Here is a 15,062-nt window from a genome sequence, read left to right on the forward strand (position 1 = left end):
GAGACTAATGATAAGAGATACAAAAAAGTGGTTAGACGTTGTGTTTTTACAACAATATAAAGAATGTGACATTATACCCAGAGGATTGAGAGTGCTTAAGAAACCATCCTTTGATTTAGAGGATGAGGCTTTCTTAGCAAGTTGGAACGAATTACTTGATAGGTGTTCCCATGGGTTGATTGACCTAGTAATAAAACAACAAAAGGCACATCTTAAACTACTAGATGAAGAAATTAATGTAATAAAAGATAAATTAACCCCCTTTGAAAACACCAAAGAATTCAAAGAAAAAGACACTGCACTACAAAGAAAAATAGAGACCTTAGAAAGAGATACTGATAACAACAAAACTCAGAAATTACATAGAGATGAGGAAGACTACAGAAAGGGGGAACAAAGAAGTTGGAACAAAAATAGAACTTTTAAAAAGTATTATAAAAATGATTATAGAAAGGACAAACGTGGAGAGAGACACACCAACTATGAGAGTGAGAAATCACATACAGAGAGGGGAGGGGAGGAGAGATCTGAAAGAGATAGAACCACTAGGGATAATCAATACTCACCGAAAAAAGAAGAATATAGAGGTAGAGACAGAGCAAACTATACTCCTATTAATCAATCTAAAAAAGATAAAAGAGATGAAGACAGGACAAGAAAACAGCAAAATAGAACTAACTCCTTAGATTCCAAAGAGAGAAAGGAAAATAAAGATAAGACAGATCTTAAAAAACAAAATAGCACAGATTCCTCTTTTTTAGGGGCAGAGGGCCCTTCCAATTTGTGGGATCCAAGTCACAAGCAATCTCAGACAGAGAAAGGATCAATGGGCAGCTCAAAAAGAGGAAGACTCTCAGAGGAAAGAGGGGTAGACGAAAACACACGAGACAACAAAAGGAGCGCAAAATAAATGTTGAAAATGTGATTAATCTCAGTACTTTATCCCTATCAGACACACAAAATAGTGTTCTATCAAAAGGACTATCCTTTGCACCAATGAAAACACATAGCAGTTTTAATCTATATATAGATGCTAATCGCTTTCTTAGGAAACTCACTGTGAAACGATATTTTTTGGGGAGACACATAGAGCACAACACTAAAGAAGTGCCCCCAGTGGTAGAAGAGGAGAGAAAATTTATCCATACAGGATTAAAACCTAAATCCACCTTTTATCCCCATTTTGCCACTGGCAACCATTTGGATGTCTTTTTTCAGATGGTCACTAAGGACTTTGAAACCCTAGATTCAGATCTCAAGGAAAAGGGCAATAAGAGATCAGAAAACTTGACCAAAGATGAGAAGGAGGCCCTTAAGGAACTCATGGAGAACCATGAACTGGTCATCAAACAGGCAGACAAAGGGGGGGGGATAGTACTTATGGATCGGGTCAATTATGAACTAGAGGCACTTAGACTATTGGGAGATACCAACACCTACACTGTATTGCCTTCTAACCCTATCATTTCTTACACAGAAGAACTAAAGATATTGTTGGATGGGGGAAAGGAGACCGGCATACTTGATGATAAGGAATACAATTTTTTGTATCAAAATAAAGCCAAGATGCCGGTCTTTTATTTCCTTCCCAAGATCCATAAGAGTGTAGTCAATCCCCCGGGAAGACCAATAGTCTCGGGGATTGACTCACTTACTGCCAACCTCTCGCTATACATAGACACCATTTTGCAACCACATGTGGTGAAACAAAGGGCTTATTTGAAAGACACTGTTGATATACTCAACCTATTGAGTAGGGTGAAGTGGGAAGAACACTTTATACTAGCCACTTGTGATATAGCTTCACTCTATACAGTCATCAAACACACACAGGGATGTGAAGCAGTCAGGCGTGTATTACTAACAGATGATAACTTACCAGAATCACAAATTGATTTTTTGATTGAAAGTATAAAATTCATATTGGAGCACAATTATTTTTGGTATGCACAGAATTTTTATTTGCAGAAATGTGGTACGGCGATGGGGACGAGATTCGCTCCAAGCTACGCCAACTTATTTGTGTCAGATTGGGAGAAGGACAACATCTGGGTGGAGGGTGAGCTTGTGGCGAATCTTGTCCTTTATCGCCGCTACATAGATGATATTATTTTTATTTGGAGGGGCGGTGAAGACACTTTAATTAAATTTATTGAAAGTATGAATGTTAACACACACAATCTACAATTCACGAGTGAATGGAGTCACACACAAATTAATTTTTTAGATTTGAACATATACATTGAAGAAGGAACAATAAAAACTAAGACATACTTCAAAGAAATAGACAAGAACAACTTTATTAGAAGAGACAGCTGCCATTTGCCCAGATGGATGGATAATGTACCATCAAGCCAGTTCACTAGAATAAGAAGAAACTGTACAGATATAGAACAATATCAGTCACAATCTGTAAAAATCAAAGAGAGATTTCTGGAAAAAAATTACAGTGAGGATAAAATTGAATCAGTGAGGAGAGAGATAGAGGGAGTACAGAGAGGAGATTTGTTGATACCTAAGAAAAAGGACATAATTAGGAACAACAAATTTGATTTTGCATTTCTAACAGGATACAGTAGGGATGCTGGAAAAGTGAGAAGTATAATTTCCAAACATTGGGATATTCTAAAAAACGATCCCGTCCTAGGCCCTAGTATTCCTGAAAGACCGAATGTAATTTTCACCAAAGCATGCAATCTCAAGAACAAACTAGCCCCTAGTGCACTCAGGGAGGCTAAACCCAAGGATAGTATGTGGCTAAACAAAAAAGGTTTTTTTGGCTGTACTAATTGTAAGGCATGTCGGTTTAAATCACAGGAACAAACAAAATTCAACTCTAGTGTTACTGGTGAAATTTTTGATATCAATACCTCTATGACTTGCAGGACAGATCATGTAATTTACATGATAGAATGTTCCTGCAAGTTGCAGTATATAGGCAAAACAATAAGACCTATAAGAACTAGAATCATTGAACACCTTAGTGGAATTAAGAGGAAATTAACTAATCACAGCATTCCTAATCACTTCACAGAATTCCATGGTGGTGAACCGACATGCCTAAAATATAAAGCCATCGAACATGTCCTACCCCATTGGAGGGGAGGAGATAGGGGTTTGGAACTATTAAAACGTGAAACCTTTTGGATCCACCGTCTTAAAACACTAGCCCCTAGAGGTCTAAATGCTGAGATTGATCTCACACCTTTTTTGAAATAATCTCCTTTGGATTCTGTATATTGATATTGTTTAGCCTTGTCTCTGTTGTCCCTCGCTCTTTCACCTGCTTCTCATTTCAGATCAGCATCCATAAATGGCAGCATGTCTCTATAGTGCTAGCACAATACGATGTTGTTATGTCTATGTTTATCTTGCTATATATGTTCTCCTATTCACTGTAAATGAAATGTCATTCGTACACCATACCTTTTAATGGTAGGTCTAGATCCTTTCAATCACATCGGGTTTTACCCCATATTGAATGTTGATAACATATAAACCTTATCACTGCTACCTTTAAGAGTTATGAGAATTTAGTATTACACATCTTAGTCCACATTTTTTATGTGTACGTGATCAACGTTAGTATCGTTCTTACACCGTGTTCCACCTCGTATTGAATATTGATTATAAATAATCCCTGACCACTACTCCCTTTAAATATTGTGTGAATTTATCATGACATAACCAAGTCCATATTATATATATTGCCTGTTCTAATATACAGACCTCATCAGTCTCTTTTTCGGACATTGTTTACATCTAATACCCCAGTAGAGATCTTTGCCCTCCCTTGTTTCTAGATCAGATTTAACACACTGACCAATTACTATTTAAGTATTCATCACCCCTTAATATCGAAATACATAGTGAGTTCATTATAAGTAGATTCCTCCCCTTCCCATCTCCTATTGAAGCGATTGAAATCGCAGTAAACATAATAAATCTGACAATCACATTTATCAGCAAGTAAAATACAGAATGACATTTCATAATACCCATTAAGGGTAAAATTGTGATATATGTTTGATATCTGCCGTAATGTATGAACAAACTGTGTCCACAACAATGTTATCCCACGTTATTTAGTCTTTAATAACACAAAGTATTATAACTTCCAACCATGTTCAACTCCAATTCCAGGTGCAATCTTAATTGATTTATTGAATGTTTTAGCTTAATTAGCATTTCCAAAGGGTATTTAAACAGCCACTAGCTAGCTACTCATTATTCTCCTGACGAAGCCGTGAACAGTATCTGGTGCTGGGCGAAACGCGTAGAGGAAACCAGCAGACCTATTCTGGTCTTGGAGGCGACCCGTAGCTGAACCTAACCTGCAGCCGTGACGTCAGAGGATCAGACGGGCGCACAGAGGGAGGCTCCGATCGTGGATACAGTGCCGCGGCATTCAGCCTGAGGACCCAGGGAGGCGGTGAGCTGCTCGGGACAACTCCTACTCACAATTTGTGACCAATGCTTTTATTATATTAGCACATTGTAAGTGCGCATTTTTTACCCATACATTTTTTATAAAGTTTATATTATTGATCGCACTATGTAGTTTTCTCTCTCTCTATACATGCGGTTTATGCTGACGGAGTATCGATAAGGGGTCCGGTGCCTTTATACCATCAAGGGTGGCAACCCTATTTGCCAACTGCTTATATATACACTTTAGTCCTGTGAGTAGTACAGCTATATGAGCCAAGACACTGCCACATTTACTCACTGATTGCATTTCGTCTGCACTTATATTTGTGTATCTTGTTTTGTTTTCTCAACCCATTATATGCTCCCCCTGGACGTTCTGAGATACTTCTAAACTCTGGAACCCGTGAAACAGGTCCCACCAGTGAGGTTTGAGCTGTGGGTTTTCTGGTCATCACTTACATTTATTTTATCATTTACACCACTATTATCACTATATTTAGCTGTTCGCGCCTTTTTGTTCACCTATTTACACAAGGTTATCTCCATCAGACAGGAAACTTTGAACATGGATGTTCTGGTTTTGCAATCACAAGGCTGAGGTGTTGCCTCGTCACATGGAATATCTGTATATCCCCTCTTCTTAGTATGCTCTCATATACAGACGTCACCTTTGCCAGAGGACATAAAGCTGTGTGCTTAGTGCACGATCAGCATTCGCATGAGTGCTCCGCAATTGTGCCAAGCGGGCATTTTAATGCCCCTATGGGATACACAAGTGCCGGTCACATGAGCCAGCCAGTCGTCTTAATGTTTCCGCCCCTACCTGTCCTGCACTGTCCCAGGACTGTGCTGGCTCTTTAACTCATTCAAGATCCGGGGATTTCTCCTCTTCCCAGCTGCTGCTCTGCAAGGTAACACTCGCTGAATATAGACAGAGCAGTGCAGAGATTTTTATTTGTAGCGTTTGAACGCTGAACACTCAGTATGTTGGTATTATTTATACATCTGCCGCAGTGGTCTTTGAGTGGTTTCTGTCAGAGGTGGATGCTAAAAAAAGGAATCTGTGCTTTCCCAGTGCTAGATGTGAATGATTTGGGGGAGGGCAAGGAAAACTAAACGCCAGAATTAATGGCAGATGAGGAGCATGTGTCCCACCTTGTCACAGTATTTTCTTTCTCTTACTGCATGGTTTGAAGATTCTGGGGATCGCTGCTTCTGCCCATCTCCAACTAGTCATTAATAAGACTTTTGATACCCAAGTTTAGCTCTTGCGATTCTTTGGGATGGGGGATAGCAGGCTCAGCGACATGACTGGAAATGATGCAACCCAAGGTCGCAAAGGCATTCAACCAATTTCTCTCAAATGTAATCTTCTATGTTCTATATGTGCCTGGTTTGTCAGTATTTTGTACCGGTGTTCTGGTTTTATGCAGCAAGGGGTACACTTACAGTGCTATATAAAATGTTACATTTGTCATGATCTGACCCCAGCATGCCAAAGAATCCTAAAGCAAGTCAAGGCATTTCCATGCATCAATCTCTGCTGTATGTTTTAAGAGCTAAAAACATCTAGCAGGGGAAAGGGTGGCATTCCAGGGTCTTGTTCTTACATCCTCTGGCTTAGCTGCAGGAAATGGCTGTCATTTCTGAGTTTCTTTTGCCTTTTTAGAATGCTTATTTGCATGTCATTACCCAGAATCCCTGGCTGCATTGTATGATGAGGGATTATGGGGACAGGTAGGCTTGTGAACCTGTCTGAGACATGTGAATGTACTCATGTATTTCTGTCCTGTGCAGGGTTTTAGGTACTTTTTAATCGGCATGGCTTGCTTTGTGGCACTTTTTACAGTGGAAGATAATGGTGGTTGGCTCGCCATGAGGCTTTCTCACAGTAACCGCTTTAGTGTGCATAATTCCATGACCATTTTGTATTGAACACAAATGTTGTACAAATCTTGTAGTAGTAATCGTAGTAGGTTCCCACGCCTGAAACTATACAACATGACACTTTAGCAATTGCTGATCATCCATAAATTAAAATGGCATATCAATTTTTAGTTGAAATATGATAGGTATCCCTTAATACTGCAGTACTCCTTTACTCTGATAATCCAGTAACTTTATCCATTTATTTACATGTATTGTTAATTTTCCAAGTTGTGGAATTGAACATATGAAAGTCTCTTGTTTCTTTCCCTGGATATGTAGATATAATATACGGTCTTTCATACATGAAAAATACACAGATCTATGGTGTGGCGTATTTTATGATAATTGCCGCTGCAGTAATGTCCCTAAAATGTCTAATTGAGTGTAAACAGGATTATGAAGGCAGAAATTTAATTTTGTGAATCAGAGTACAAATGGCATGGGCCATGGGTTGTAATTATGGCTCGTTCAAAGTGCAGTGTTTGGAGATGAAGTAAAGTGAATGAGAAAAGGTAAGTTAACAAATCTTTAAGAAATGTCTACTGATGTAGATGAAGACCCACAATTGTGTGAAAGACCAATAATAAATATGCAGAATAAAATTCTGCATCGACGTGGGAGTATAAAAGATTTTCACACCACCGATGTACTATCTCTGATTTAGTTGGAATCTGACGAAGGGTGTCCCCGCAATATTTCTGATAATGCATTAATTAGAAGGGGGAAAAAAGTCAGAGGCTTAAAACAACACAAAAAAACTACTGGCCCTTCCGTATCTAACATCACTCTTGATGCATATTTAGAATTTAGTCACTTTATGGAAGATTAACTGTTCGCAACATTTAATTATAGCTTTCTCTTGCTGAAATCTGCTTGTGGTTGCTGTCGAGCAGGCTAAACTGCCCTAAGCCTGCCATTGCATTTACCTTGACTGCACGTTAATGAAGCCTATTAACTTACCATGCATTAAAGTGATTTATAATCTGTGTTTTAAAAAATATATATTTTTATTGTATCCGTGGCGTTTGCGTCACAGGCTAGATAAACCCGAGTTTCTTTACTCCACCACAATTGAGTCCTGTATATGGGAGAATATGTTTGCAGGTCCTGTATGTCTATTATGTAAGAATCATGAGGTGCACCACTGCTACATTATTGCACATTACACAATAGAAAATGTTACTCTTTTGACAGCTGCTAAATTCCCCTTGCTTTAATGTTTATGCAAATGAGAGAGCAAGATCTGAATTTTTTTTGCCTAAAATAAAGGCATAGATTGTAAGGGTCACAAATAAGATGTCCGCCCCCAAAGCTTGGTTCTCTGCTTCAAAAACACCCACCCACTCCTGTCCAAGGTCGGTCAGTTAATAAAGAGATGACTGATGAGAAAATTTTGGAGCGTGGCAGGTAATGTGTCATTGCCAAGGATTACGATGTAAAGATTTTGACCTACTTTTTATAAGCTATAAAACATTATTATGCAACAATTCAGAAAGTAATGGGGATTTTACATGTGGTGGGAGACGAGCAGTAGCTTTTTCTCACTTTTGATGTTGGAGTAAACGCACTAATAACATTTACAGTAGCTTGGTTTTCTTTCTGCCCCTGTGTAATCCACAGGCTCCTCACTGCGAGCACGCCTTCTGCAATGCCTGCATCACACAGTGGTTCTCCCAGCAGCAGACCTGTCCCGTGGACCGCAGTGTAGTGACTGTCGCCCATCTACGTCCGGTTCCCCGCATCATGCGGAATATGCTCTCCAAGCTGCAGATTACATGCGACAACGCGGTTTTTGGCTGTACAACCATTGTGCGACTTGACAACCTCATGTCTCACCTCAACGACTGTGAACACAACCCAAAGCGACCAGTGACATGCGAGCAGGGATGCGGGTAAGGGACTAGATGGACCTGTTTGTCTTTTATTTGCCATTAATGTCTGTTTCCATAGTTTTGCAATAACTGTTCCTTTCATTAGAGGTCGTGTGCAATTCCTTAAAGGTGTTTAATAAATGTAAACTGTGGAAAGACTAATATTTCAAAAAAAATTATTTCGTAGTTTTTGTAAATCTATATACTTTTTAAAAAAAATTTTTAAACCATTTAAAAATAGGTATATCTTGTGATGGTTTGTGAATAACGAGATCTCTTCTAAATCATACTTCTAGTGCTCCTGTGTTTACAGTTGAGTGCCCAAATCAAAACAACAAAAACAATTTATTGACTTGCCAACTCAGGGGTGTAATATGCCTGATCAGCATTTCAGTGGTTTCTCCACTTTCTCGGCATTAGTTGAAGGTCTCCTAAACTTATCCACAGGACGCAGAGCCAATAAGTTGATGAACAAACATAAATGGCTTCATATATTAATAGTATTTTGTAACAAAATACTGCTCTGACATGAGATCAAAGCTTGGAATCTCCTGTATTATACAAGTTAACGCCAGTTTCTTTTTATCCGGATAATTTAATGTCAGTAGTGTGTCTTTTTTTTTTTTTATCTATTTATATTGCGGCATCAGTGTTGCTATTGTAATTTCTCTACAAACACCATGAACTGGCGGCATACAAAGGGTCAGTTTTCTGCAGGGCCAGATGCAGTAGTAGTGACCGTGTTTGTGTGAGACAATGCAGCTGCAGTAATGTGACCTGCAGAGAACAGCGGAGGTGCTACAGCAGAGAGTTGTATATGAATGTAAAATGATAGAGAGGTTTGAAATCTGTGTGGTTAGTGACCTTAATGCTCTCTCCTCTTCCAGTATTACTGTATGTAGGTGTTTAGGTACTGTAGTTGTATTTATCATATGCCTGTCTGCAATTCCCCCAGCCTGGAAATGCCCAAAGATGAACTACCAAACCACAACTGCATCAAGCACCTTCGCTCCGTGGTGCAGCAGCAGCAGACACGAATAGGGGATCTGGAGAAAGCGGCTGCAGAGAACAAACATCAGCTGTCCGAACAGGTAATGTCTGTGTGCTTCATTAGGCCTCGGCCAGGGTAGCGCTGAGCGGGCGGGCTGACGCTGGCCGCTATGAAACACTTTGAGGCAATGTGCGTTGCCAGCGTGAGCGAGCGCATGCTCGGCGCTTAGATGCTTGCAGAGCAAGCAAATTTGATTTTGCCGCTCGCAAGTGCGTCACATGAGAGGTTCGCCCAACGAGGGCGATCCAGCTCCGTGACGTCATGGCCGCGCCCCCAGACGAGCGTGCACCTATCCGGCCGCAGCCTTAAAGCATGGTGTGCAGTGGCCTGTCTTTTGCACCTTTTTGCAGTTGTGTGAACACCGATCTGAATGAGTAAGTGATGCAAAACATCCACCCTGCTTTGTATATTAGAGAGAACAACTCTGGGACTCAATCGGGTCTTTCTTCAAACGGGCTATTCCAGGCTTTTCCGGTCTCTGATATTTTGGTGTTCAGGCTGCTGATGTCATGGATGTGGACATGCAAATGCTGCAACTTTTCCCTCAATTTCCAGAACTATGTGAAGTGCCTTTTCTTTCGTTGATGGGTTTTTTGTTTGTTTTTATCACCATGTTCTTTGAACCTAGACTGGGGAAACAAAATGTAAAAAAATTCTGTAGCAGCATATTTTACCTTTTTGAAGTGGCCATTAAATAATTTAAATGTATATCAATGTAAAAAAAATAATAATAATAATTGTCAATTTATTATAAGCAGACTTTTGAAATTGCTGTGCTTTCATATTATTGTATGTTTGCTAAACACGATGGTCAAAGTAGCATAAAATATGGGCTGGGGGAGGAGGGGTGGGGAAGCTCATGGGCCCAAGGGGGGGGAGAGAGAGGCTGTGACTAGAGGAAGTATGGGACCACGTGGGCATACCTGCAGCCTCGGGGAGCTTCTGAAGGTGCGTGCAGGAGAGGATGTTCCTGCTGGAGATGGGAGTGGCCCGAAACAGCAGTCTTGGCCATCCTCACCCTGTCGGTATAAATGTTACTTAAATCTTCCTAAATGGTTCAAAAAGCTTTGCCTCATTGAATAAAAAGAGCTAACTTTTATTAAACAAACACGGTACCACAACTTTTTTTTAAATGTATTTATTATTATTTTTTAAAGCTACTCTAATGATTCTGACCATAGGTATTTTTTTTTTTTATTTGTAAAATGTTTTACCAGGAAATTAAAACTAGCGGTAACTCGCTGTACATTCCGTTTACAGACCATTTCATGAATAATTAGAGAATTCTTATTTATAAAATGTTTTACCAGGAAGGTAATTCATTGAGTTACCTCTTGTTTTGAAGTATGTCCTGGGCACAGAGTTATGATGACGAATATAGTTACATTAAATGAACAAGGTTATTCTCTCTATCTATATCGACATTGCATGGACAGTTACGGATAATGCTATAGGTGTATGTAACCGTTAAAGGCAAGATAAAAACGTGCGGCCACTTTGGTTTTTGAAAGAACTTGGACTGGTGGCGGCTTTGAGAGTCGCCGGTAGATTGTTCCAGTTGTGAGGTGACGATAACAGGCGGAGCGGTCGGTCTCTTTGTTGAACCTTGGGACTGTGAGTCGGATCTCGGGTGAAAGATTGTGGTAGTGGTGAGGAGCTTGCTCAGATATGTATGTAACCGTTAGACGAGATTAAAATGTGAGCGCTGAAATTACTTAAACTGGAGGCAGTTTTGCGTCTGTTAGGTTGTTCCACACGTCAGGTGCACGGTAACAGATGATTAACCAGACTCCTTGTTGAATATTAGAAAGCTTTATACAATATTTATGCTTGGAAAGAATCTTTTTTTAAATATTATTTTGAGGAAGGGGAGCCATTCATCTGTCAAAGTAGGAATACTCTGGAATTGTAAATTAAAGTGGTACTTCATACCCCTTCCCCCCCCCCACACACACCTCAATCATCTGTGTCCATAAGTGTGGTCAGGGCACTATTCCTCTGTTGTGTGTATTTTTATATGCAACAATGATTGCAAATCTAACAAGTGGTAGCTGCAAAACCCCAGTGTCACACTCCATAAAGCCAAGTGATGGATCCAGCACCATGAACCAAAGTCCAGCCTGCACCCCAAAAAACATTGCTCTGTTTGTCTATAAAGCGTTATGCACCATAAATGTAATTTGACTATTAAACACCTTTTTTGCCCTTGAACTGCTTCCACAGAAAAGGGACATCCAGCTTCTGAAGGCATACATGAGAGCGATCCGCAGCGCCAACCCAAATCTGCAGAATCTGGAGGAGACGATAGAGTACAATGAAATCCTTGAGTAAGTAGCACCTCGGAGCAGGGCTATGGGAAGGATGCGTTATGATTAGATTTGTTCAGGGCATTTAAGAAGCAGCCCAAAGGTGCACTGGAAGGGTTCAACATGAAATGGGCCCGCCTTTATATTATATAAAGCTGCCACCCAGGCCTTTTTGGGGCAAAAATTCCCATTGAAGTCGATTTTAACATGGCCGCTGGGGATTTTAGAGCGTTACCCCCATGGTGTGTAATGGGCTTCCTTTAGAAAGATTCAATCATACATAAAATGATTCTATGTATTCCTATGGGAAATGTATGATTTTTTTTTTTTTTTAATTCAGAATTATTTAGCAAATAGTAAACAAGAGAACAATTTACCTGTAGAGTTGATATCTAATCTTCAGAAGACTGTCAGGATTGTGGTAAAAAAAATAGCATTTGGTTACTGTGGAAATGATCAAGTTGAAGTATTTCATACTTGTGTAGGTTTTTTTTATTTATAAAAAGTTGTCAAATACCTACATTTTCACTTATAGAATATGCCACTACCATTTTGTTCACTTAGTTCCTAAGAGGAACTAGCCCTTTAAATGAATGAGATGTGCGATTTCAAGAGCAAAGTACTGTATGGTCAAGGCTCCATTAACCGTTTGGACACCCCAGAATGTACCTACTACATCATGGGGTCTGGCACTCCAGGGGCCCCCATGACTTAGTAGCTATGTCCATAAGTCCCTGGACTCTAGCCTCTCCTGAACTCAAATGGTTAAAGTCTCAAAAGCCATTGACCCTTTGAGTGGCATCTCCTTTCAGTGGCTTAAACTCATTCCAAATGCGTGAGATTTGAGAGACCTAGGAACAGAAATCTGTGATAATTTGCAACGTTTTGGTGAAAGCGCTGACCTGTAAAGGGGAAGATGCATCAAACTTCTAACATTGCCACGTCTAGTCATATTGTCAAAAACAAAAAATTAAGAACATGCACACCCAGCCTTTTTTTTTTTATACACATTTCTACATTATAATTGTTCATGCAGTAAATGACCAAATTCTAGCTTGAGTTCTCCAACAGGACTAACTCTGCAACCTTCAATGTTATTGCACAATTGTAAACTATTTTTTCTTGAAAATAGTCTCTGTTCTCTTACGGACGAGTGTGGAAGTAGTTTTTGCAGTCGCATGAGTTGACCTTGATTGACGACATGTCGGGCTACACATGAGCTGTGCGACAATGACACTGCTTCTTCTCTTGTACAGGTGGGTAAACTCCTTACAACCAGCACGTGTGACCCGCTGGGGCGGGATGATCTCCACGCCGGACGCAGTGCTGCAAGCGGTCATTAAGCGCTCTCTGGTGGAAAGTGGCTGCCCAGCTTCAATAGTAAATGAGCTCATCGAAAACGCCCACGAGCGGAACTGGCCGCAAGGCCTGGCCACGCTGGAGACACGGCAGATGAATCGGCGTTACTACGAGAACTACGTGGCCAAACGGATCCCCGGCAAGCAGGCAGTTGTAGTGATGGCCTGCGAGAACCAACACATGGGTGAGGACATGGTGTTGGATCCTGGCCTGGTGATGATCTTTGCTCATGGGGTGGAAGAAATCTAAATGCACGCCATCAATGAATACACTCCTGACGCTCCTCCAGCTGCTCCTTCCTCACTAGGAAGCAGGGTATTTTTGTCCTATGCTTGCCAATAAAATCTGTCTCCCAACCCCAGGCTGGCCACTAATGCCTACTGGTCGGGCGCTGGGTGATGCCTTGCCATTGTTGCTCATGTATGAGGATACTCCCGAACGATGTCTTCAACTGGCTTAATGGTGTTTAGTCATTTAAGCTGTACTGTGGCTAAGCTTTCAGACCAACAAAACCCTCTTTCAACTTCTCCCCTTACTGCATTTCTTGGCCAGACGTGGCTTTATTGGTGCATCGGAGACAACAAAGACTACAGACACAAGGCCAATGAGGGAGCACTATACAAACCTGGAACAGGGGGTATTGGGGCAAAATTAATGGGCATTTTAAAGAGGTGGTGCAGAGGCACCATCTCTATAATCACTGGTATCTGCTAGGACAAAGATACTATGACTTGAACCTGGACTCATGCAGACCTATATGGACTTGAATCATGGGGATGGATTGTGTGTGGGAACGGGCTAAGAGATATTTTTTTAATCCCGTTATCAATTAGACTGAGGACCGATTTTCCATATGTTCTCTAACGGGCTTTGGTTTTTGTCACATGATTATACTGGCAGCAGTCATTCAACTGGATGGGATTGTAGAAGTGCAATTAAATCCAGCAGTTCATCCATGTGTAGAGGTGAACAGAAATAAGATTACCACAATGCGCCAGTGCAGAATAAAGTGCTCAGTGTTTGTTCACATGCCATATACTGCCTTCCCCAGATGCCTAAACACTAACCACATTGAGCGGATTGGATGCAACAAATTCTAGGTGTGGGCATGTCATTTCTTACCCACAGTATCCACTTTGGTTCCAAAACTTGTACACAAGGGAACATTCACTTCTCTGCGGTACACGTTCTAGAATGGAAATTCAAAATCAACTGAGCAAAATGCAGCTTTGTGCTTCTGCAGCTTTGTTCTTTGTATGTTCTATTTTTGCTTGCGTACTGCAAAAAAAACCCAACTATTTAAACATTTGATTTACATTGGGCTCGTGTACAGCACTATCCCTAATTACGGAGCCCAGGACCTGCGCGCATCCTTTCACTTTTTTCCCATGACATCCAGGGCTCGTGCGTTTAGCAACGTCCTCTGGAGGGGAGACCTGGCAGCTCTTGGTTATTGTCCAGTTACACTCCCACTCCTCTTCGATCCAGACCCCTCTGTCTGTGGTTATTTGCTCATTGATGTTTTGAAAGCTTTACGTATTTCTTTCTTTCTTATTATTATTATTTTCAAATGTTCATGTTTTGAAATGTGTGCTTCAGTATTTTTGTATTTTTATTTGGTTTTGTTTTTGTCTGTATTTTCCCCTTTGTCTTTTTTTTAATATACAGTGGATAAAACATAAGCAAAAAAAAGTATATGGTGGTTCATCCTTTGTTCCCTTTAACGTTCCTCACAAAAACCTTTATTTGCATACACTGGGTCTCTAGTCAGCAATGGACTTGGGGCAGGGAATCTAAAAGGACCATTCCAACTAAATGTCAAACCCCCCCCCCCTTCCCTTTATTTTTTTTCAATACATTTTTTTTTTTGCTCTCTGGAGCTGAACCGCATTAATTTCAGCTCTGCGGACTGCCTGCTTCCGAGAGAGCTCTGTAGGTGCTGCCGTTACTTTCTGGTTCTTAAATCTCCAGGTCGGCCCGCATGCCACCGGCGATTTTAAAACTCCATTTTGTTTACCCAGCAGGGGGACGGTACCAGTGGCACCTTTTTTGGAGGCAAGTATCTCAGGAACTTTTTGAAAATGAAAACTGGTTCGTTCAGGAGACCCCCTGCTT

The 15,062-nt window shown here is 40.6% G+C and overlaps 1 protein-coding gene across 3 annotated transcripts in view; it reads left to right on the forward strand.

Annotated features, from left to right (window-relative positions):
* Positions 1–14,642, forward strand: part of RNF41 (ring finger protein 41) — a 54,956-nt gene extending 40,314 nt beyond the window's left edge. For all 3 annotated transcript variants that reach the window (XM_075591315.1, XM_075591313.1, XM_075591314.1), the window contains 4 exons: positions 7,981–8,252; positions 9,187–9,322; positions 11,506–11,609; positions 12,845–14,642. In XM_075591315.1, coding sequence (XP_075447430.1) covers positions 8,104–8,252; positions 9,187–9,322; positions 11,506–11,609; positions 12,845–13,196 — 741 coding nt within the window. In that variant the 5' untranslated portion in view covers positions 7,981–8,103 and the 3' untranslated portion in view covers positions 13,197–14,642. The remainder of the gene's footprint in view (positions 1–7,980; positions 8,253–9,186; positions 9,323–11,505; positions 11,610–12,844) is intronic.
* The last annotated feature ends 420 nt before the right edge of the window (positions 14,643–15,062 follow it).

This window comes from Ascaphus truei, chromosome 3 (assembly GCF_040206685.1).
Source record: "Ascaphus truei isolate aAscTru1 chromosome 3, aAscTru1.hap1, whole genome shotgun sequence".
Lineage (NCBI taxonomy): Eukaryota > Metazoa > Chordata > Amphibia > Anura > Ascaphidae > Ascaphus > Ascaphus truei.